Consider the following 22,907-nt stretch of genomic DNA (forward strand, 5'->3'; position numbering starts at 1 on the left):
GCCCCACAGCAAAACAAGCCACTGCAATGAGAAGCCCGAGCACTGCAATGGAGAGTAGCCCCCTTGCTCACCAGGACTAGAGAAAGCCCACACCCAGCAACAGAGAACGCATGCGGCCAAAAATAAATAAATAAAAATTATTTTTTTAAAAGATTCAAAGTGTGTCTAGATGGGCAAAGACCCCCCACCACAGGCCAGGTGTACAGGGGTCCACCAAGCCCACCTTTTGTTGCATCCATACCTCCTAGAGAAAGAGTGGCCTGAACACAGATAATTGAAGATGGGGTTGGTCCAGAGCCCAGCTCATGTGTTTGCAAGCTGTACATTTGTGCTGTACCTTTCCTATTAAAATCTACAGATTTCCTGTGCTCCTCTGAGATTGTTTCATTGGGACACTAGTTTCATTTTTCATGTATGAGAGGATGACCCATATATTCTAGAGGGTGTGAGGTGACCCTAAATCAAACACAAGAGTTAGAATATATCTGGCAGTGGTGAGTTAGCAGCAAACAGAGGGGAGAGACCTGGAAGATACCTTTTTATCCCCTCACAGAAGTCATGATCAGACTCTCTACATATATATGCAAACCGTAACTGATGGTTGTGCGGGTGGTTTAGCTGCTAAGTCATGTCCAACTCTTTGCAACCCCATGGACTATAGCCCGCCACGCTCCTCTGTCCATGGGATTTCCCAGGCAAGGATACTGGAGTGGGTTGCCATTTTTTCCTCCAGGGAATCTTTAGGAGGATGATAATGGAAAAAACACTGAGAAACATTGCTCCAGTCTATGATTGAGGCAGTCCTAGTGCACCCAGACTCAAGGAGGGGAAGTAAGCCCCAACCCTTAATAAGAGGAGCGTCAAGGAACTTTGAAGTCATGCTTTAAAGCTGCCACACACAAGTCTTGATGCAGCACATATAAGAACAAGGAGACGTGAAGGGTAAGGGCCCTGGTGCCCAGTCGCAGAGCCAGGTAGCAGAGTCGAATCTGCCCCTGGACCAGCATGCGCCTGGCTCACCCACCGTCCCCACAGATCCATCTGTGCTCTTGAGAAGGTCAGTTCCCAAGCCTGCTGAGGGCACCATATGGCCCCAGGCATAAATACCAGGCAGACACACGGTGCTCTGAAATTCTTTGCGTTGCTCAGAAGTCACAGACTGTATCCATAACCTGCATGAATTTACACGCATGTTTTGTTTTGATCATGGTATTTTATTAATGGAATCTCTTGCCCATATGTAAACATGAGGGATTTCACCTCCAGCTTCTCTCTTTATTTGCCATGCCATGTACCCTGTGGGATCTTAATTCCCTGACCAGGGATCGAACCCACACCCCCTGCTTTGGAAGCATGGAGTCTCAACCACTGGACCCCAGGGAAGTCCCCCAGCTTCTCTTTTAAAAGTAGCAATGGCTGAAAGCAGTGGACCCACAATGCCACATCCTCTACATGGCATCAGAGTGTTTTAAACCTTCCTGGGGCTCCCCCGGGCCTCCAGGACACCACTAAAGCTTAAAGATTGGAAAGGAAGCATAAAAGTGTTCCTTTTCTCAGATGACATAATTGTCTATGTAGAAAATCCTGTGGAATCTACCAAAAAACAAACAAACTGCTCAACCAATAAATGAGTTCAACCAGATGGCAGGATACAAGATCAATATACACACAAAAGAATCATAGTTCTAGATACTAGCAACAAGTTGGTAAAAAATAAAACACTATTCATAACTGCTTCCCCCAAAGAAGAAATACCTGGGTAAAAATCTAATGGAACCTGCATAGCATCTGTGTGCTAAAAGTTGCAAAATGCTGATGACAGAGGTCAAAGAATATTTAAATAAGTTGAGAGATACACCTCATTTGTGGATGGAAGACTCAACATGGTAAAAACGTCAATCTTCCCAATATTAATCTATGCAGTTGCTTGTTTATTGTCTTGCATGCATGCGTGCTCAGTCAGTTCAGTCATGTCCGACTCTTTGCAACCCTGTGGACTGTAGCCCACCAGGCTCCCCTGTCCATGGGATTCTCCAGGCAAGAATACTGCAGTGGGTTGCCATGCCCTTCCTCAGGGGATCTTCTGTGACCCAGGGATCTAACCCATGTCTCTTACTGTCTCCTGCATTGGCAAGGAGCTTCTTTACCACTAGCCCCTCCTGGGAAGCCCCCAGTCCCTCCTAACTGCAAGTGCTTCAAAGACTCTGTCCTTGGTTCTGAACTCTTCCTTTGACGATTCCCCCTCTCCCTGGGCTCCACTTTACCACCCCACACATCTTCACTCCAGCATGAATACTCTGCTAACCCACATCTCTAGCTTCCTACTGTTCCTCTATGCCTGGTAATCCCAGTCTCATGGAAAAAACCAAGCTCTGTATCCCCTTGCCTGCTCCCGACTTCCCTATTTCTCTCCCCTTCTGGTCTTTCAGGCTTGACATCTCCGTACTCCCAGACTCTTCCTATCAGACTGTCCTACTCATCAGTTGGGTAAACCGTCCTAAAACGCATCCATGACTCCATGTCGATCTGCTCAAAGTCATCCAAGTGTCTCCAGTCAAAGCCTGAGTAGAAGTTGGAGTCCAAACCCCTTCACCACACCCCCACCTTAGTTTTCCCAGGTCTTCCTAGGTTTGCAGTTAAAACTGCACTGCCACAACTTCCTCCCACCAGAATCTTAAATGCACCTCCACCGTGGAAAACTGTACGTGAACCTCACACTATGCTGATTGATCTTCCCTGACTGACTATTACAATGAGTATTTTCTGCTTCCCTGTTTTCACTTATGCTGTTGCTGCTTTGAATATGTTCCTTCCCCCAGCTCCCCAATCCCACCATACCACCCCACTTAACTGAAAGTATATACCTCCTTTAACATCGTCTCAAAATCACCTCCTTCCACTGATCCAGCCAGTGTGACATAATATTTTCCCCTCTGACATCATGAAACATCTCACCTGTGACTGCCTGGTGGCTTTTACCAGCGCTGTCTACACTCTACTGACTTGTGAGTTGATCTTCCTTGTAAAGTGCAAGCTCTTCTCTTGCCCATTATTATGCTTCCTATACCACCCTGTGTATATTTTACGATCATGATTAATGTGTGCCTCTTTAGAATGAGGTTTTCCTTCAGCTGAGTCTGGGGCCAGCCCCAGCTCTCCTTGAGATGCTATGAATGTCCCCACCCTTATAGGAGCCACATCAGAGCTCAGGTTCAGAGAGCAGCAGCCCTGCCCGAGAACTCAGTGCTCAGAGGAGCTCTCAGAGGAAAAGGGTCACTACGGATGCAGAAAGGTGAGTGGAAATGTTGACAGACTGTGCAACTCTTGCCTGTAAACTTCAGGGAGGGAGTAATGGATATGCATCCAAGAACCACCTGAGCACTCCCCTGGGCTAAGAGTGCCTGTGGTTATGGTGGCCTTGCACGATCCCAACGTGGTGAAGCATCTCCTTTCCTCTGGGTCCTGTACCCTGTGTTTAAAGCTAGGTCTGCCTCTTCTGCAAAAAATGGTTAATTGTTGATAGATGGTCTCAACCAGACTTCTCCTAAACTGGATAAACCTGGACTCTCCATCGACTCTGTGCATGGGAGACCCTCCAAGTTAGGGAATTACTGGAGTGATGTTAGAGGTATCCACTGTCTCCTTCTACCATTACTGCTCCAAATATCCCCGGAATTTCAACTCAAAGCTGCTCACTCGTGGCTGAGCCAGACAGAGATGCACTCAGCCAAGTCACACACCAGTCACAAGGACACAAGAAGGCTTGAAGCCAAAGAGGCGTTGGAAAAGAGGAGAAACCCTGAGCTCACAGGACAGCAGGCAGCTGCATGAGCAAACTCTGTCAGGACTAAACTCCCTTGGGATTGTCCCAGAGGAGCGGATGGAGTCCTGTGAGCCCAGGACTGAAGCTGGGAGGGGTGTGTCCTCAGGGACCTCCTGTCTGCAGGAGGGAGGTGGTCATTTCCCTGGCAATGCTGAACCAAGAAGCTTTTGTGCCAAGGAGAAGAGTAAAATGTCAGGCCTCTGAGCACGCAACTTCCAGAGAATTCGTGCCCTTGGAAGGTGGGTGTGAGGCCCAGGAACCAGGGGATCTGGGGAGGAGAAAAGAGAACCCCCAAGCAAGGGCAGGGGTGCCTGAGCCCTCCCTCACTTGAGGACTCAGAACGAGTGTCTTCTAAGATCCGGGACCCTCCCTGGACCAGTGCCCCCAGAAGACCTGAGTCCTTCCAGAATCTAGCAATTGCTGTCCCTCTGCCCTGGAGCCCAGAATCTGAAGGTCTCTCTTGTCCAGTCTGAAGAGCTGTATTCCTGGACAGAGCGTTCCTGGGGACAGCACGCTGCATGATGGACCTCCCTGGTCAGTCTGTCTCTCTCTCACTCCAGGGCGCCTCTGAGGTCTGTTCACCCAGAGGACAGCACCGACCATGCCCAGGAACAGGGGCAGCTTCAGGAAGACCAGGAGCAGGAAGTAGACATTGCTGAGCTGGGACCTGTGGGAGACACAGTGACTGGAAATGAGCTGCCTCCTCTGGAGGAGGCCCCAGGACCCTTCCCGCCCCACCTCTCCCTGTGCCCTGACACTAAAGCCTAGATAAAGTGACGTCTCTCAGTTGTCTCCAACTCTTTGCAACCCCATGGACTGTAGCCCACCAGGCTTCTCCATCCATGGGATTTTCCAGGCAAGAATACTGGAATGGGTTGTCGTTTCCTTCTCCAGGGGATCTTCCCAACCCAGGGATCGAACTTGGGTCTCCTAGATTGTAGGTAGACACTTTACCATCTGAGCCACCAGGGAAGTTCCTAGATAACTCAGGATCAAACCCAGAAGAGACCCAAGTCAGGGCAGCCCCTCTCTGGGGCTCCTGTCATCATTCCTGCCTCAGGAACTGCCCTTGGGACTCTCCTTAAGGAGAGGGGATGGAACAGAGGGAGGAGAGGGACTGGGCAGTGCCTGCTTCCAGAAGCGTGCGTCCGGACTTATCCTCTCCATCCCTTTCCTGCACACATAGTTTTCCCCATTATCGGCTGACTTCTTGAAACAAATCCTCACCCACACTTTAAAGACCTCGCCCCCCATTCCCTTCAGAGTCTGACAGCAGCATCACAGCCCTTCTGGGTATCTTTGGAAGAAAGAGACAGACCCAAATGTCAGCCTGGAACCAGCACACCTCCCACAGACCCGACAGGCAGCTCCTGGAAGCAGAATCTCTGGTAGAGCAAAGACCTTTAGATGAGAGCCTGGGTTAGGGACCGCGGAATCAGGCCCCTGCATCCAGAGCCCAGTGAGAAGGGAGAAGGGGAGGGTGGGGATGGGAGGAGGGGCTTCAAGTCCACCTGAAACCAGCCTCCATCTGTGTCCCTGCAGCTGCCCCTCGGGGGAGAGGGTTCACAGAACGGGTGCTATCTTCCACTCTGCATGCAGCTTTGGAGAATATAAACATCAGAACCAGAGCTGGAGGGAAACCCAGCAGAAGGTGAGGTACAAAGGTCATGGCGTGCTGCCAGCCGCCACCCCAGGCCCCACCCCAGGCTGCTGACCTTTCTCCCCCACGGTCTCCAGGTCTGGGGCCCTTACCCTGGGCAGCGGGTCGACGTCTCCTTGGTGCTGAGGTTCTGTCCATCCTTCACTGTCGGGAAGGAAGCCGGTGCGGCTAGACAGGCGGTGCTCCCTGGGGTGGTACTTGGTGCTGGAGATCAAAGCATGCCCCAGGCATCACTCTCTCCCCAGTTCCACACTAAGCACTCATGTGGCTCTGATGTCACCCAGAATCATCCAGTGACCACCACTTTCTACTGAAGTGAGTCAGTGTGTTCAGGGGTCTCTGACCCTCTGTAAGGGCAAGGATGGTACCCCGTGTGGGGTACCTATGCCCCCCAGCCCATGCCAAAGCTGAAGGGTCAGCTGCCTTTCTCCCTGACTGCACCCTAGGCTCCTCCCAAAACCAGTGAGACAGAGGACAAGACAAGACCCAAGACCCTGTTCATTAGCGCCCATCCTTGTCCCCAGGCCCACTCTTTTCCCATAAGCTCTGCTGCTGGACCAAGGGGAGCTCTTACCTGGGGAAACAGACACCTCAACCTGGACCGAGGGGTCCCGGGACAACACGTCCAGGATCCAGACAGTCTGAATTCGACACCAGTAGGATCCAGCGTCATTCATGTTGAGGTTCTCCATGGTCACTGTGAAGGTCAGGTTATCCACGTGGTCTCTGATGGACACGCGGCCATTCCTCTTTTCTTTCTCTTCTCCTTTGGTCTCCACAATCTTGCGACACGCTGTGCCATACTTTCCTCGGCACCAGTATTTGTTATACCCCTTGTACACCTTCTCGTACTGACACCGGACACGCAGAGAGCTCCCTGTGGTGCCCGCCACAGAGCCAGGGCCCGTCAGCGACAGAGAGCCTGGAAAACAAGCCAGATCCCAGGACTCCATCCCAAGAGGCCCCATCAGCAGCTGTTTGCTTGAAGCCCAAGGGGAAAGTTACCAGGGAAGCGTGGACCATTCCAGGCTCAGGGATGGGGACCTGGAGAGACACCTGAATTTAAGACCTAAGCCAGAGGGTCTGGAGACTGCGGTCAGCAGGCCCAGTTCAGACCTGTGCCCGGTGAGCCCAGACATGCTGCCTAACTGCACGGGTGCCCTGTCCCTGGGAACAAGGGGTGTCGGACCACAGCGGGAGGTGGGAGTAGAGAGGGCTGGCAGTCCTGCCCTGTTCTTTTTTGTTGTTTGCTTGTTTTGTTTTAATTTAAACTTTTTATTTTCTATTGGGGTATAGCCGATTAACAATATCATGATAAGTGAACAGGAATGATTTGTTTCAGGTGAACAGGAAAGGGACTCAACTGTAAACACACATGTATCCATTCTCCCCCAAACTCCTCTCCCGTCCAGGCTGCCCCGTAACATTGAGCAGAGTTCCATGTGCTACACAGTAAGTCCTTGTTGGTTATCCATTTTAAATATAGCAGTGTGTACATGTCCATCCCAAACTCCCTAAGTATCCTGTCCTTCCATCCGTCCCCACCAGCAACCATAAGTTTGTTCTCGAAGCCTGTGAGTCTCTTTCTATTTTGTAAGTTCATTTGCATCCTTGCTTTTTAGATTCCACATATAAGAGATGTCAGACAACATTTCTCCTTCTCTGACTTACTTCACTCAGTATGACACTCTTTAGGTCCATCCTGCTGCTGCTGCTGCTAAGTCGCTTCAGTCGTGTCCGACTCTGTGTGACCCCATAGATGGCAGCCCACCAGGCTCCGCCGTCCCTGGGATTCTCCAGGCAAGAATACTGGAGTGGGTTGCCATTTCCTTCTCCAGTGCATGAAAGTGAAAAGTGAAAAGTGAAGTCGCTCAGTCGTGTCCAACTCTTAGCGACCCCATGGACTGTAGCCCACCAGGCTCCTCTGTCCATGGGATTCTCCAGGCAAGAGTACTGGAGTGGGGTGCCATTGCCTTCTCCGTTAGGTCCATCCATGTTGCTGCAAATGGCATTATTGCATTCTTTTTAATATCCTGCCCTGTCCTTAACCCTGCAACCTCTGCCAGGCATGAGGTTTGGTTGTGTAATCAAAACACTTCCCTTTGGAATAAGATTTCTGCATCCTGGGTGTTTTGTAATTCAAACTATTTCTTTAAGAGTATAACTTCTTGGGATTTCCCTGGTGGTCCACTGGTTAAGAATCTGCCTTGTAATGCAGGGGACATGGGTTTGATCCTTGGTGAGGAAACTAATATCCCAAACGCTGAAACGAAGAACTCGCACGCTGCAACCAGAGAGTGTGTGAGACACAACAAAAGACACACCTGACACGCCAGAGACCTCACGTGCCATAGCTGAGACCTGATGAGGCAAACAATTTTTTTTTAAAGAGTATAACTTCTTGTTTACTCTGTTCTCCACATGTTCTCAAGGGAGAAAAAATAAATCTCTGGCTCTCATCACAGACCCTCAGATTTAGAAGGTGGCTGATAATATCTCAGCCCAATTTTCTACCTCACCCACAAATATGTGAAGAGCAAATGTTCATGAAATATGTTGACAAGTGATATCAAGTCATTGGTGTTTGAATGAGGAAGCCGGATTGGATTGGGAAGGAGCTGGTAGGTCTAAGATAGAGGTAGCATCCCAGTTCTTGGGTTGGCCAGTGAGCTCACAGAGGTTTGCTAAATTATATATGATTAACATTAAAGAGGGCCTTGTATGGACCAATGATGAGAAGGCATCCAGCCAAGACCAACCCAATCTGGACACCGGAAGTTAAGAAAAAAAAAGAAGATTCTACTAATTCCAAGAGAGTACTCTCCTCTGTCCTGCTAGAATGCGGCTGAATGCAAGATTAGCAGGTCTTACATGGGACCGTACAAATTCATGTGTGCAATTTTTAAGGAAAGTGTTTGCTGGTTGCTTGAAGCTCACAGGAGCACGAGTCGGAGGGCAACGAGTTCAGAATGGGAACAGTAGGTGGTCAGCAGAGCAATCTGCAGGACGCACCTTGAGCGGTTTTGTGAACATCACAGGCTTTGCTTTGTTCTAGATACCCTGTGGGCGTCGGAAAGAGCACTGGGGAGGAGGCTCATCTGGATTTAATTTTCAGTTCTTTTACTTAGTGGATATGTCACTAATCCCTTCACAGTCTTATCTGTAAAGTGGGAATGATACTAACTGCCCTGCGTGTGTCATGAAGTTACTCAGAGGGGAACGGTAGGAAGGTTCCTTAAAAAAGTAAAAATAGAGCTGCCATGTGACCCAGCCACCCCACTGCTGGGCATATGTCAAGAGGAAGCCATAATTCAAAAACATACACACGCCCCAGTGCTCACTACAGCAGTATTTACAACAGCCAAGACGTGAAAGCAACCTAAATGTCCATCGACAGAGGAATGGGTAAAGATGCAGTACCTATATATATACACAAAGCAGTATTACTCATCCATAAAAAAAGAATGAAATAATGTCATTTGCAGCACCATGGATGGATCTAGAGTTTGTCATACTGAGTGAAGCCAGTCAGACAAAGACACATATCATATGATATTGCTTATATGTGGGATCTAAAAAATGGTACAAATAAATTTATTTACAAAACAGAGATAGAGTCACAGATGTAGGGAACAGTCTTATGGTTACCAAGGAGAAAGTTGGGGGAAGGATAAATTGGGAGGTTGGGATTGAAATATACACGCTACTGTATATAAAATAGATAACTAATAAGAGCCTACTATATAGCACAGGGAACTCTACTCAATACTCTGTAATGGCCTATATGGAAAAGAACCTTAAAAAGGGTGGATATATGTATATGTATTGCAGGCAGATTCTTTACTGCTGACCACCAGGGAAGCAAAAGATGCTTACTCCTTGGAAGGAAGGTTATGACCAACCTAGACAGTGTATTAAAAAGCAGAGACATTACTTTGCCAACAAAGGTTCATCTAGTCAAAGCTGTGGTTTTTCCAGTAGTCATGTATGGATGTGAGAGTTGGACTGTGAAGAAAGCTGAGTGCTGAAGAATTGATGCTTTTGAACTGTGGTGTTGGAGAAGACTCTTGAGAGTCCCTTGGACTGCAAGGAGATCCAACCAGTCCATCCTAAAGGAGAGCAGTCCTGGGTGTTCATTGGAAGGACTGATGTTGAAGCTGAAACTTCAATACTTTGGCCACCTCATGCAAAGAGTTGACTCATTGGAAAGAGTTGACTCATCCTTCCCTGATGCTGGGAAGGATTGAGGGCAGGAGGTGAAGGGGATGACAGAGGATGAGATAGCTGGATGGCATCACCAACTCGATGGACATGAGTTTGGGTAAACTCCAGAAGTTGGTGATGGACAGGGAGGCCTGGCACGCTGCGATTCATGGGGTCGCAAAGAATCGGACACGACTGAGCGACTGAAATGAACTGAATTGAACTGAACTGAACCAGGGAGTTCAGTTCAGTCGCTCAGTCATGTCCGACTCTTTGCGACCCCATGAATTGCAGCACGCCAAGTTTCTCTGTCCATCACCAACTCCCGGAGTCTACCCAAACCCATGTCCATCGAGTCAGTGATGCCATCCAACCATCTCATCCTCTGTCGACCCCTTCTCCTCCCGCCCCCAAACCTACCCAGCATTAGGGTCTTTTCCAATGAGTCAACCCTTCGCATGAGGTGCAGCCTGCAAAGCAAGAGACCCAGGCTCGATCCTTAGGTTGGGAAGATTCCTTGGAGAAGGGAATGGCTATCCACTCCAGTATTCTTGCCCAGAGAATTCCATGGACAGAGAAGCCTGGTGGGCTACAGTCCATGGGGTCGCAAAGAGTCAGACATGACTGAGCGACTTTTACTTATATCCGTATGACTGATTCACTTTGCTATACACCTGAATGCTGTACACAACATTGTAAATCTACTACAATCCAATAAAATTTTTTGCAAAGTTGCTCAGAGGGGCTAAACTGTACCATAGGTTTGAAAGTATTTGTAGGTTGTAAAGTGCTTAATAAATAGAAGTTCTATTCTTGCTCATTTTATGTCAGAATTCACTTCCTCCGTCTTCATTCTTTTTCTCTTTGCTCTGGAATAGCCCTTACTATCTTTCTTTATATCCCTTAACAACCCTCTTGGATGCCCTCCGTAAACTTAAAATAATCACGTTTTTCCATACCTTGTTTGTAACCCCAGATGGGTGCACAGGGTGGAGGAGGGAGCTGGGATGAAAAAGAAGAACTGAAATTTAAATCTTTACAAGTGACTTCAAAGTTCCAATCTGAGCCCATGTGAAACATCAGATGCAAATGTTCTCAAGATGGAAAAATGAGGCTGTAGGTCTGGAGAGTTCACCCAGTTCCACAGAAAGGGGTGGGAAGAAGTTTCCATCTTCAGTTTAACTGTACCCAGGCTGGGGCACTTAGACATTTTATTAGATTTAAGCAAGAAGATTTAAACAAGCACTGATACGCTGGTAAACAAACTCCCTAGGGGAGAAGCCTGATTTGTAGTGTTTGCCAATTTCCAAGGTGTGAATACTCTAGCTCATGAATGGTTTCTTTTTCCTTTTTTATTTCTTTTTAAAGTTTTATTTTATTTTGGAGTACAGTTGATGAACAATGTTGCATTAGTTTTGGGCTGTACAACAAAGTGATTTAGTTATAGATGTGTAATACATTCTATACACATAGAATATGTATATACATATATATTCGTTTCCAAATTATTTTCCTAATTACATTGTTACATATTGAACAGAACATTGAACAAAGTTCCCTGTGCTGTACAATAGACCCTTTAAATCTCTCTCTTTTCCATGCACTTTTCCAGAAGAGTCTCTCATTACATTGGGCAGGCTCTATATTTTGTGAGGGAGCCTAACATAAAAATTGCTCTAAAAGCATGAAGAAAACCCTCTAATTTTTATCCTAAACTTACAAATATCATATATTAATGCACATATGTGGAATGTAGAAAAAATGGTATAGGTGATCTTATTTGCAAAGCAGAGCCACAGATATAGCAAACAAGCATGCAGACACCAAGGGTGGAAAGGGGGAGGGTGGGACGAATTGGGAGATTGAGACAGTCATGTGCACATTACTATGTATAAAGCAGACATGAGGACCTTCTGCATAGCTCAAGGAACTCTACTCAGGGCTCCATGGTGACCTAAATGGGAAGGAAACCCAAAACAGAGGGGATCTATGTATACAGGTGGCTGATTCGTTTTACTGCACTGTAGAAGCTAACGCGTCATTGTAAATAGGCTATACTCCAATGAAAATTAATGTTAAAAATGTGCTCTCATGCACTTTGAATGTCTCTTTAAAGATATTCTCTTCTGAAAGTTCAGCCTTTGAGGAACAATTTGATCATGTTCTTCCAGGAGGGATTTAACATGGAAGCTGAGGTTGCCCTTCTAGACTCTTCATTCATTCCTCCTGACAAATCTTTCGTACCCCTTTCACCTGAGCCCTGACCAAACAGAGAGGCTTCTCCTTCCTGAGCTTTCTATGGTCTCTAGTATCTCCATGCTTTTGCATCAGCTACTCTGATTTTCCCCTCAGCTGACTCATTCCTCCTTCCAGACTAACTCCCAGTGATGCTTTAGGGAGAATTGTATCCTTCCAGGAGCAGAACTGGGGGCCCTGTGTGCATGCTCATCACCATATGAGTGAACCTCTTCTTTAGCAAATTCCACGCATGTCTGACTCTTTGCGACCCCATTGACTGTAGCCCTCCAGGCTCCTCGGTCCAGGGAATTCTCTAGGCAAGAACACTGGAGCGGGGGACTTGGCTGGTGGTCCAGTGGTTAAGAATCTGCCTGCTAAGACAGGGAACGTGGGATCAGTCCCTGGTCAGGGAAGATCCTACATGCTGCAGGGCAAGTCCTGAGGCTGAGCACCTCGAGCCTGTGCTCTGCAGCAAGAGAAGCCACTGCGATGAGAAGCTATGCACAACAGAGTAGCCCTGCTCGCCGCAACTAGAGAAAGTGACAGAGACCCAGTGCGGCCATAAAGAAATTGTTTGAAAAATTAAAAAGAATACGGGAGTAGGTTGCCATTCCCTTCTCCGGGGGATCTTCCTAACCCAGGGATCGAATCTGCATCTCCTGCATTGCAGGCAGATTCTTTACCGTCTGAGCCACCAGGGAAGCCCTAGCTTCATGCAATAGCGTAGTAAGTCGACCCCTTCATCCAATCACGAGTCCCTGAGTGCAGAAATCGCTCTGAATTGCCGCATCCAGAACAGTCCTGGCACACAGTTGGTGCTCAACAAGTGTGTGTAGGACCATAAGATGCATGTTTGAATGTATAAAAGGATATACAGACGGACGAATTGATGTGTCCCTCCCATTTCTGCTGATGCTCTGCCTCTGGCTCGAACCCAGGACAGACCTTCTACCCTTCTAGCGTCCTGCCCTCTGCAATACCAAGCTCCCAAAGGCCCCAGCCCCACTCACCTGGGAGGCAGAGAAGGAGAAGAGCTGAGGCCAGCCACATGGTCCTATCTCCCTGGCAGGTGGCCCCAGAAGATCCAGGTCCCAGCTGGAGTCTAGGTGTCGACAATAGAGCCTGGGTCACCCACCTTCCACTTGTTCAACATTCCTTTGTGTTACTTGCTCATCTACTTCCTTTATAATTTCTTAGCTACTTCCTAATTTGAAGCCTTACTTAGAAAAAGCGGAAGGGTGGCAAGAGACACTTCAGAGAATAGACAAATCAACAAGGGAAATCTACCAACTTTTTTGCCCATTTAGTGACAATATAAGGTTTGGGTCACACCTTGAGCCTTCATGATCTCAATCCCTAGACATAAAGCAACAGAGGAGGCCCTTTGTCCCTTGCCTTTCTCTTTCTTCCCTCCTCTCTGGCTGCCTACTTTTGTTGTTGCTGTTTTGTTTTGTTTCTGGACACACCACATCACACGTGGGATCTTAGTTCCCCGACCAGGGATCGATCCTGAGCCCCCCGCACCGGGAGTGCAGAGCCTTAGCCACTGGACCATCAGGGAAGCCCCTTCTCCTGTGTCATTTCTTCAACACTGACAACAGCTGCAGGGAGGCTATGGTTCTCACGTTATTTGATCCACCAAGAGGATCAAACAAATCTCCAGTCCCTTCAGTCTTGCTTTTATGTTGTTTTCTTCTGCTTTCTTGATCGTGGAGTTGTTTATAAAGTAAAGGAAATTCGAGTAAGCAAAATCAAGTGCTGATGTTTTAAAATATATATATAAAATATGACTAATGTGGTCACATTTCAGTAAAATCCAATAAGAAAGTGCACCCAGTATGGTAGATGAGTCAATACAGAGACTTCCTCCTAGACCCAAATAGGAATTCTGTATAAAACACAACCCTGAAAGTTGTAATATATAACTGAGGTCAAAATCATGCAAAGAACATCCCCAAGTGCCAGAAATGTAAAGGGAATTGAAAGCCAAGACCAGGAGTGGGACCTGATACCGAACAGCTCATGGAAACTATTAGAAATGGATAGTTCTCTTTCAGGAGGAGAGAGGCTGGCATTTAAACAGCCACTCGGGACCTGGTGGCCCAGTAGCTAAGACTCCACATTCCCAGTGCAGGGGGTCTGGGTTCGATCACATGCCACAACTAAGACACACGCAGCCAAATAAATCAATAAATATCCAAATAAATAAAGAAACAGCCACTCGGGGCCAGGAGCTGGTGTTGCAGGTCTATATCAGGCAGGAGCTGGAGCTCCCTGCCAAAAGCTGGAATCCGTAAAGAGACTCCACAGCCTCAAATCAGAGTGAAGGGAAGCCTCTTGGAATCATGACATCATCCTTACAGCCATGTATTAAAGAGTCTCCCATAGAAATGGGCACCTAAGTTGCACCACATACAAATGTGAGCTCCAAAGTCACAGTTTCTCACGACATGACAAGTAAAGACATAATATAGAGGAACCCCCCTGCAGTTCGGTGGTTAGGACTCCATGGTTTTGCTGCTGAGGGCCCAGGTTCAATTCCAGGTCAGGGAACTAAGATCCCACAAGCCACACAGTGCAATACCCCCCCCCCCAAAAAAGAAAAAGAAAGAAATATAAAAACACGCTGGTGATCAATGACACTTGTAGGGTTGTAAGAGATGAACGCAAACCCACAGCCACACCTCCAACCCTCCCCTTTTTTGGTACAGCCCATGAGCTAAGGACAGTGTGACATTTGCAAAGAGTTGGGGGGAAGATCGAAAGCAAAAATATTTCATGACATGTGAAAATTTCATGGAAGTATAATTTTAGCCTGCGTAAATAAGTTGTGTTGGAACACAGCTACCCTGGTTCATTTATATCTTATCTATGTGGCTTTCCGGCTCCAACAGCAGAGTGGAGTGGTTGTGGCAGAGACCATATGTCCACAAAGACTAAGACGTTTACTGTCTGGTCCTGACAAAAAGACCTTGCGTCCTCTGGTCTTAGGATGGAACCCTGCCCACGTGTGCCTAGCAATCGTTCTTACCTGTAATTATTATAGAAGCGGAACTCTGAAAGCAGAACACCCTTGGGATAGTCATCAGGCAGGTAATAGGAGCTACTTTAGATGGTGCAATGGTTTTTCAGGGTCCAAACAACCTAGAAAGTGACCTCAGGCCAGAGAGAGGGTTCAGGCCAAGCCCAGCCCAGCTCAGTCCAGGCCAGTTAGAGACCTGAGTGCTTCCTCCTGGCCCCCACCGTCTTCCTTTGATGGCCCAAGACAGGCACTCTCTTCTGGGTTCCATTCACTTGGTACAACCCCCCGTGGCTCTGGAGGAAGCAGGTGGTCTTTACTATGGACAGCCCCTGGCCCCCTAAGCAACTCTAGTCACACCTGGGATTCCTGCCTGGTGTCTCCAGCCCCTCGCCCCAAGGGCGCAGCTGTGCCCCGTGACCTTGGGACGGCTCCATCCTGACTCAACTGGCATCTCCAACTCAACACAACCAAAGTCTAGCCCTTCTCTCTCGCTCGCCCACCATCACCACCACCACCAACATCCTGCTTTTCTTCCTCCACTCTCTGGGGTCCCCTCTCCCAACCTTTCACTTCCTGCTTTTATATTTGTCACAAGTGCTGCTGTCTCAAACTGCCCCGAGCCCAGGAGACACCCTCTTTGATAGAAAAGGGAAATTAGCCAATGGAAAAAACCACTCTTACTAGCTTGAAGTTTACTTCTGATACAGATAGACTAATTGCAGGTAATCAAAAGAGAGAAAATACAATGATATGTATAATATGTTTAGGGCTTCCCTGGTGGCTCAGAGGGTAAAGAATCCACCTGCAATGCAAGAGAAACAGGTTCTATCCCTGGGGCCGGAAGATCCCAGGAAGGAGGGCATGGCCACCCACTCCAGTATATTCTTGCCTAGAGAATCTCATGGACAAAGGAGACTGGCAGGCTACAATCCATAGGGTTGCAAAGAGTCGCACATGACTGAAGCGACTGAGCATAATATATTTAATTTAAAATATATTTAATATTAAAAGTATTCTCCTTAATATATTTCATGCAAAAATGCTGTGTATGATATATTTAATGTTTTAAAAAGCTCCTAAATAGGCCAATTTATGGAGATTTAGAGCGTATTTCTGCCAAGAGTGGGGAAAGGACTCTATTTCCCAGGGACGGAGCAAGAGGAGCTGGTCCTCTCCAGGCCCCTGTCTGCAGGAAGGAGACTACTATGTCCTGTGAGAATTACCCAGAGAAGCCGATGCCTGTGGGTGAGGAGAGGAGCAGGGGGTCAGGCGGGCAGGGGACAGGGAGCCTGGACATCCAAGGAGGAGAAGGGACAAAGTCAAGGACAGGGGTGGGCCCTGGGAACTCAGAGTGAATGTCCCCCGGGCAGAGGGGACGTCCACCTGTGGAGTGGGAATTCCTAATAACATGCTTTCAAAGCCTTGAGAAATTTCACAGAAACAACACTTGGAAAAACAGCATATGTTAAGAAACTGTGTTATGATTATTCTTCATGTTTTTCTTAGAATAATAGCCTTGTTACAAACCCCAAGGCCAGACCCAGAAAAGAGTATGACTGGGATCGTGAAAGCATGGACCTTGGAACACCAGGCCAGCATCAGGTATGAACACTGCCCACGCACTTGCTGATTGTTCCTGAGACAATCAGGAACGGCCTGGGGCAAAAAACAAGGAGATCTGGACTCTGTCAGTGTAATGTCTTGGGAAAGACACGTCAAAGAAAGTTTTGCAGTCTGCAACCAGGAATAAAAGCTGGACTCAGAGTGGACTCTGCACCTCAATCCAATAGAGGCTGAAGGTCCCCTGACCCATTGCACCAGATTTCGTGTTCTGTTTGCATTCTTGTCGCTCACTTTTCGGGCAACACACCTGCTTGGCCCTAGAACAGGAAACAGCACCGCGTGTGGCAAAGGGGCAGGTCCCGAGCTGGGTGTCCGGAGCTGCAGAGCCGAGCAGGAACCAAGCCAGATTTGAGTCAGAGCTTTGCTTCCTCAGAACCAGCAGCTCTGCCCCCGCCCTGTGAAGCCCCTGCACCTCCTCCAAGGGCAGCCCGGCAGCCGCACTCATAGCAACCAAAATACAATTTAAAAATAAATGAAAACTAAAGAGCTATGGCAGTGGGTTTCAGTGGAGGGATTTCTGCCCCCAGGGGACATTTGGCAAAGCCTGGAGACAGTGTTGGTTGTCACAGTCGGGGTGGGGGATGTGATACCGTCATCTAGAGGGCAGGGGTCAAGGATGCTGTGTCCACAGCAGTGCGTGGGACGGCCCCACCACCAAGAGGTACCCAGCCCAGAGTGTCAGCAGGGCCGGGGCTGAGAGACCCTTAGCTAAGGGAGAAGAATTTCAGGCCGAGGGAAGAGCATACGCAAAGGGCCTGAGATGAGAAACCACTGGATGAATTTAAAGAACAGGAAGGAAACCAGGAGAGCCTGGTACACCATGGGGAAGAGAGACGCAAGGGTCTGAGAGGGGGCCTTGTCAAGTGCGGTAAAGAGCTGGAATTTTCAGTGACAGCCGTGGGAAGCCACCGCAGGGTTTGGGGCAGCGTAGGTTCTGGTTTATGTATTAAAGCAACCATTCCGCTGGGCGGACGTGAGAAAAGGAGAAGCAGAGAGGAGTCCGGCTCTGCTGTCGTCTGGGAGGGCAATGACGGCGGCCTGACACAGTGATGAACCCAAGTCTACAGTCCTGGGTGGATCCGGGAAGCAGAAGCATCAGGATTTGTGACGAACTAGGTGCAAAATGAGAGGAGTGACTCCCAGGTTTCCTCTGGCGAAACTGGGTCAGCGTCAGTTTTATTAGTTTGCTAGGCCTGCCATAGCAAAGGTCTTTATCTTTTCATAATTCTGGAGGCTGGAAGTCCAAGAGCAAGGTTCGGCAGGGCTGTTTTCTCTGAAGGCCTCAGTTTGTAGATGGTCATCTTCTTGATGTGTCCTCGCATGGTCTTCCCTCTATGTGTGTCTGTGCCTGAATTTCTTCTTATAAAGACACCAGTCATACTGGGTTAGGACCCACAACAATGACCCCATTTAAACTTACTTCTTTAAAGACCCAGTCACCAAATACAGTCACATTCTGAGTTACTGGGAGTTAGGACTTATTTCTTTTAGTTTTTTTTGGCTGCGCGGGGTCTTTGCTGCTGCCCAGGGGCTTTCTCGAGTTGCAGCGAGCAGGGGCTCCTCTTCGCTGTAGTGTGCAAGCTTCTCATTGCAGTGGCTTCTCTTGCTGTGCAGCACAAGTAGTTGTGGCTCGCAGCCTTAGTTGCCCCACGGCATGTAGGATCTTTCTGGACCAGGGATCAAACCTGAGTCCACTGCATTGGCAGGCAGATTCTTAACCACTGGACCACCGAGGAAGTCCGGACGTTAGGACTTTCATGTAAGTTTTCGGGGGACACAACTCAGCCCGTAAAGCTGGTGACGATTCCTAAGATGGGAGAAGGGCTTTGATGGTGAGGATGGATCTAGAACCCCACAAGGATGTAGTAAGCTCCCAACATCCATTAGACGTCAGGTGGAGATGTTAAGGGGGGAACTGAATATGCAGTGAGGGATCCGGGTGAGAGACACACATTTGGAAGACCGCAGTAGTTACTGGTATTTGAAACCATGAGACGCGTGAGGTACCCAAAGGACGAGCGGAGAGGCCCAAGAGCTGAGCTGCCAGGCTCTGAAATATCTTCTAAATCAAGAAGAGGAGAAGGTGATAAAGGAAAGTAAGGAGGAGGAAAGTGAAGCAGGAGGTAAGCCAGGAGAGTCTGAAAGCTAAGAAAGGAGCCAGTTTCCACCAGGAAAAAGTGATTAACTGAATCAAATGTTGCTGAGAAGCCAAGGAAGATGCGAACAGAGATGGTGCCTTTGGACTGGTCAAGAGCATCTCCAGACTGCTGGGAAGACAGATGGAAAACACTGCAGAGTGAATAAGCAATGAGGAGACCAACAGCTGGAGAGGCTGCGGGCTAAGGGGCGTGTCCTTCTCAAAAGGAGGACTCTTTCCCTGTGCTGCTAGGCTGTAAATTACCAAAATGAGACACTGAAGCTTCAATTTATTAAAAAAAAAACAAAACCCCACAATATCTGTGAAGGGCAATAAAATAAGATACACCAGTAGATGATAGATAGGTAGGTAGATAGCTAGATGAAGGCCAAAGAGAGGACCCAAGGACAAACAGGCAAATGACTAATAAGCTGTTCTTCTTTTTCTTAACCTCACTGGAGTTATACTTAGCTACAAGGAAAGTACTGGAGTTATATAAACGTCACTTTAAGGGCTTCCCTGGTGGCTCAGGGGTCAGGACTCTGAGTTCCCACTGCAGGGGGCACAGGTTCGATGCCTGTTTGGAGAACTAAGATCCCGCATGCCACAAGGCACAGCCAAACAAATAAATAAACATTGCTTTAAAATTATTCTGCAAACTGCGTGTATATATTTTATACAGCCTTCTCTAAGCGTGATATACATTACATTTAAATGTACAGGTATGATTACATATATATATATATATATATATATATATATACACACAATTAAATATACATGTATATGTAATGGAGCAAGTTCTATGGATTTTGAGAGAGAAAATCAATGCCCAAGAATGCTACACTTCATAGAGAAAAAAAAAACAAAACATGGTTTTGAAATACAAGGACTCCAAATGTACACTATCCATTTGCAGTCTTTAAAAGAAAGAAACAAACAAAAAACAAGAATTCAAAGCACTTCACCCAACCAAGAAATGAACCCAAATAATTTTAGTTTGAGGAAGAAGCAATATAAAGGAAACAATAGTGGAAAACAAGTCAGATGAGCTTTAGAATTTATGTGTAAATCATCATTATTAATATGGTTATATTTATTGAAAATGCTAAAGTTAATTCTTGGAAGAAGACATATCTTTTTTTTTTTTAATTAATAAACATTAAGCAGCCAGGTCTCAGAGCTCCTATCACCACAGACACCTCTCACTTCCTTCGAAGATTCCAGGGAAGAGAAGGGTGCCTGGGTCAGTGGGTTCTGCTCAATCATGGACGGGGGTGCGAACCGTTGTTCCTGGGCAGGACTCTGTATGTGGACAGCTGAGTGGGAAGCTGGCCGTAGGAGGATGGGAGCTGGAGTTTCTGGAAAAGACCAAGAGCATCTCAGGGGAACGGTAAGTGGATCTGCAGCCATCGGAGGAGGCCAAACAGGGCTCCTCGTTACAGCAACTGCTGTCCTCCCTTGAGCCCGGTGCTGAGGGCTTTGCCCAAATTATTTCTAAGACGTGCGTGCATGTCTGCTCAGTCATGTCCGACTCTTTGAGACTCTAAGGACCATAGCCGCCAGGCTCCTCTGTCCAAGAAATTCTCCAAGCAAGACTACTAGAGTGGGTTGCCATTTCCTGCTCCAGGGGATCTTCCCAACCCAGGGATCGAATCCAGGTCTCCGGCATTGCAGGCGGATTCTTTAACATCTGAGCCACCAGGGAAGTCCAATTATTTCTAAAGCTCACAACAAAGCCGTCAGATGGGTACCATCTCCCTAGGTGACAGATAAGAAGACAGAAGCCCAGAAAGGCCCTGAAACCAGACATCATCTCATCAGGCTCACAAGTCCCAGTTCCTCTGTTGTCCTTTGGGATGGTTGGGGAAAGCCAGGGGAGGGAGCAGGGAACAAGGGCTCGGTAGCCAGGAAGTAGGCAGATTCCTTTCCCAAGGGATCACAGCCTCGTCCCCAGCCCTGCTGGCCCCCTGCTCCCCGAGCCAGGCGTTGCAGGCTGCATGGGACACAGGACACAGGAGAGCTGCCGTCTGGGCCTCTCTCCCCACTGCCCAACCCACACCCGCCAGACCTCCTGGAACATGTGCATTTGGGGGAAGCCGCCACATGGAAGAGGCTAAGAATCTGGAAGAGAAGCTTCTCTTCTCTTCACCAAAATCACATCCTCACCTGCCCCCTCACCTCTCCTGAGCAGATCCCCAGAGCTCTCTGAGAGGCTGTGTCCCAGGAGCTAGTCTTTTGCTGTTCAGTTGCTAAGTCGTGTCCAACTCTTTGCAACCCCATGGACCGCAGCACACCAGGCTTCCCTGTCCTTCACTACCTCCCAGAGTTAACTCAAACTCATGTCCATTGAGTGGATGATGCCATCCAACCATCTCATCGTCTCATTTCCTGGTTGCCCCTTCTCCTCCTGCCCTCAACCTTTCCCAGCATCAGGGGAAAAAAATTAAAATTCGTATTTTCTGTTCATCAAAAGACACAGTGTAGAAAATGAAATGGCAGGTCAGAGACTGAGGAAAAATGTATGCACTGCATCATGGACATCTCAACAGTGGACATCTAGAATATATAAAGAACCCTTATAAATCAACAAGAAAAAACGGAAGCAACTCAAGTTTTTAAATAAGCCTAGGATTTATTTGAATGGACACTTCACTGAGGAAGATACGTGAAGAGCTAATGCACATATGAAAACGTGTTCAGCCGCATCAGTTTTCAGAGAAACACAACTTAAAACCACAGTGAGAACCGGGTGGATGGTTGGGCAAAAGAAATGAATATGTACTTAACGCCACTGAACTGTGCACTTTGGTCAGTTTTATGGCATTAATATGTATATCTTGCCACAGCTTTTAAAAACAGAACAGGGAATGGGACTTCCCAGGAGGTCCGGTGGTTAAGACTTTGCCTTTCAAGCAGGGGGTGTGGGTTCAACCCCGAGGAGCTGAGATCCCACGTGCCTGGTGGCCAAAACACCAACACATTAAAAAAAAAAGAAGAAGCAATACTGTAACAAATTCAATAAAGATGATAAAATGGCCCACATCAAAAAAAACTTTTAAAGAAGCACACTTAAAAGAGTCATAAACCTGAGCTTGTGACCTTTAGGTCCCCACATGTCCCCTGTTCATCTTTTATTGTAGTTTTGTTTTTTATCTTCTCTTCTAACTCCACACCCATCCCTCGCACCCACTCAAACACTGTCTCTTGAATACTTCTATTACATAACATTTGAGCTGAGCAGCTCTCCTTCAGCTGCTTTTTCATCTGAGATTCATCCGGGAAGCTGATGGTCATTCCTCCCGATGGACGGAGACTCTCCCACTCCTTCCAGGGGCCATGTTGCATCGGCTCTTTACCTATACACATTTCTGACCAGGTGCCTTCACAGTCCATCCTGGGGTTGCCCTTGTGCTCACCTCCTGTGTGTCTGTGGCCAAGGGCACCCCAGGGAACGTCCCCGGGCAGAGCCTCAGCCCCCAGGAAGAAGGAAACACAGAGGGTAAGTGTCTGCATGAGTTGTAATGCTAATTAATGCTTGGCAGAGTGGGGATTGAAAGCCAGCTGCCAGATTCCAGAACCCACGTGCGTCTCTGGTCCAGGAGGCTGGAGTTGGCAGGACGCACATATCTAACAACCAGGAGAGAACCAAACAAGTCAGTAGTTGAGCGTTACAATGTGTTAGGGCCTTTCCAACAGAAAGTGACAGCCTGTCACGGAGAGAAGCGTAGTCGTTGTTCAATTGCTCAGTTGTGTCCGACTCTTTGTGACCCCATAGACAGCAGCATGCCAGACTTCCCTGTCTTCCAGCATTTCCCAGAGTTGGCTCAAACACATGTCCATTGAGTCAATGATGCCATCCAACCATCTCATCTTCTGTCGCCCCCTTCTGCTTCCACCCTCAATCTTTCCCACCATTAGAGTCTTTTCCAAGGAGTCGGCTCTTCACATCAGGTGGTCAAAGTTTTAGAGTTTCAGCTTCAGCAGCAGAACTTCCAGTGAATATTCAGGATTGATGTCTTTTAGGATGGACTGGTTTATCTCCTTGCTGTCCAAGGGACTCTCAAGAATCTTCTCCAGCACCACAGTTTGAAAAAAGCATAACACACAATTAAAAAAAAAAACAAAACAACAGCAATCTAGATCAGCTCAACACAGGTGACCTCCGACAACACCCATTCCGGGTGACTCCTGTTTTCAT

The 22,907-nt window shown here is 47.7% G+C and overlaps 1 protein-coding gene across 1 annotated transcript; it reads right to left on the reverse strand.

The window, feature by feature from the left end:
- Positions 1 to 1,193: 1,193 nt before the first annotated feature.
- Positions 1,194 to 13,085, reverse strand: CD300E (CD300e molecule). Its single transcript, XM_081581047.1, has 4 exons — positions 12,935 to 13,085; positions 6,058 to 6,405; positions 5,576 to 5,687; positions 1,194 to 4,490 (listed from the first exon to the last, which is right to left on the reverse strand). Exons 1-4 carry the CDS (start codon positions 12,972 to 12,974, stop codon positions 4,175 to 4,177), a joined length of 816 nt encoding a protein of 271 aa, XP_081437173.1. The 5' UTR covers positions 12,975 to 13,085; the 3' UTR covers positions 1,194 to 4,174.
- Between the last annotated feature and the right edge of the window lie 9,822 nt (positions 13,086 to 22,907).

The sequence above is a fragment of the Giraffa tippelskirchi genome, chromosome 3 (assembly GCF_054371585.1).
Source record: "Giraffa tippelskirchi isolate mGirTip1 chromosome 3, T2T-mGirTip1v1.2.pri, whole genome shotgun sequence".
NCBI classification, from domain to species: Eukaryota; Metazoa; Chordata; class Mammalia; order Artiodactyla; family Giraffidae; genus Giraffa; species Giraffa tippelskirchi.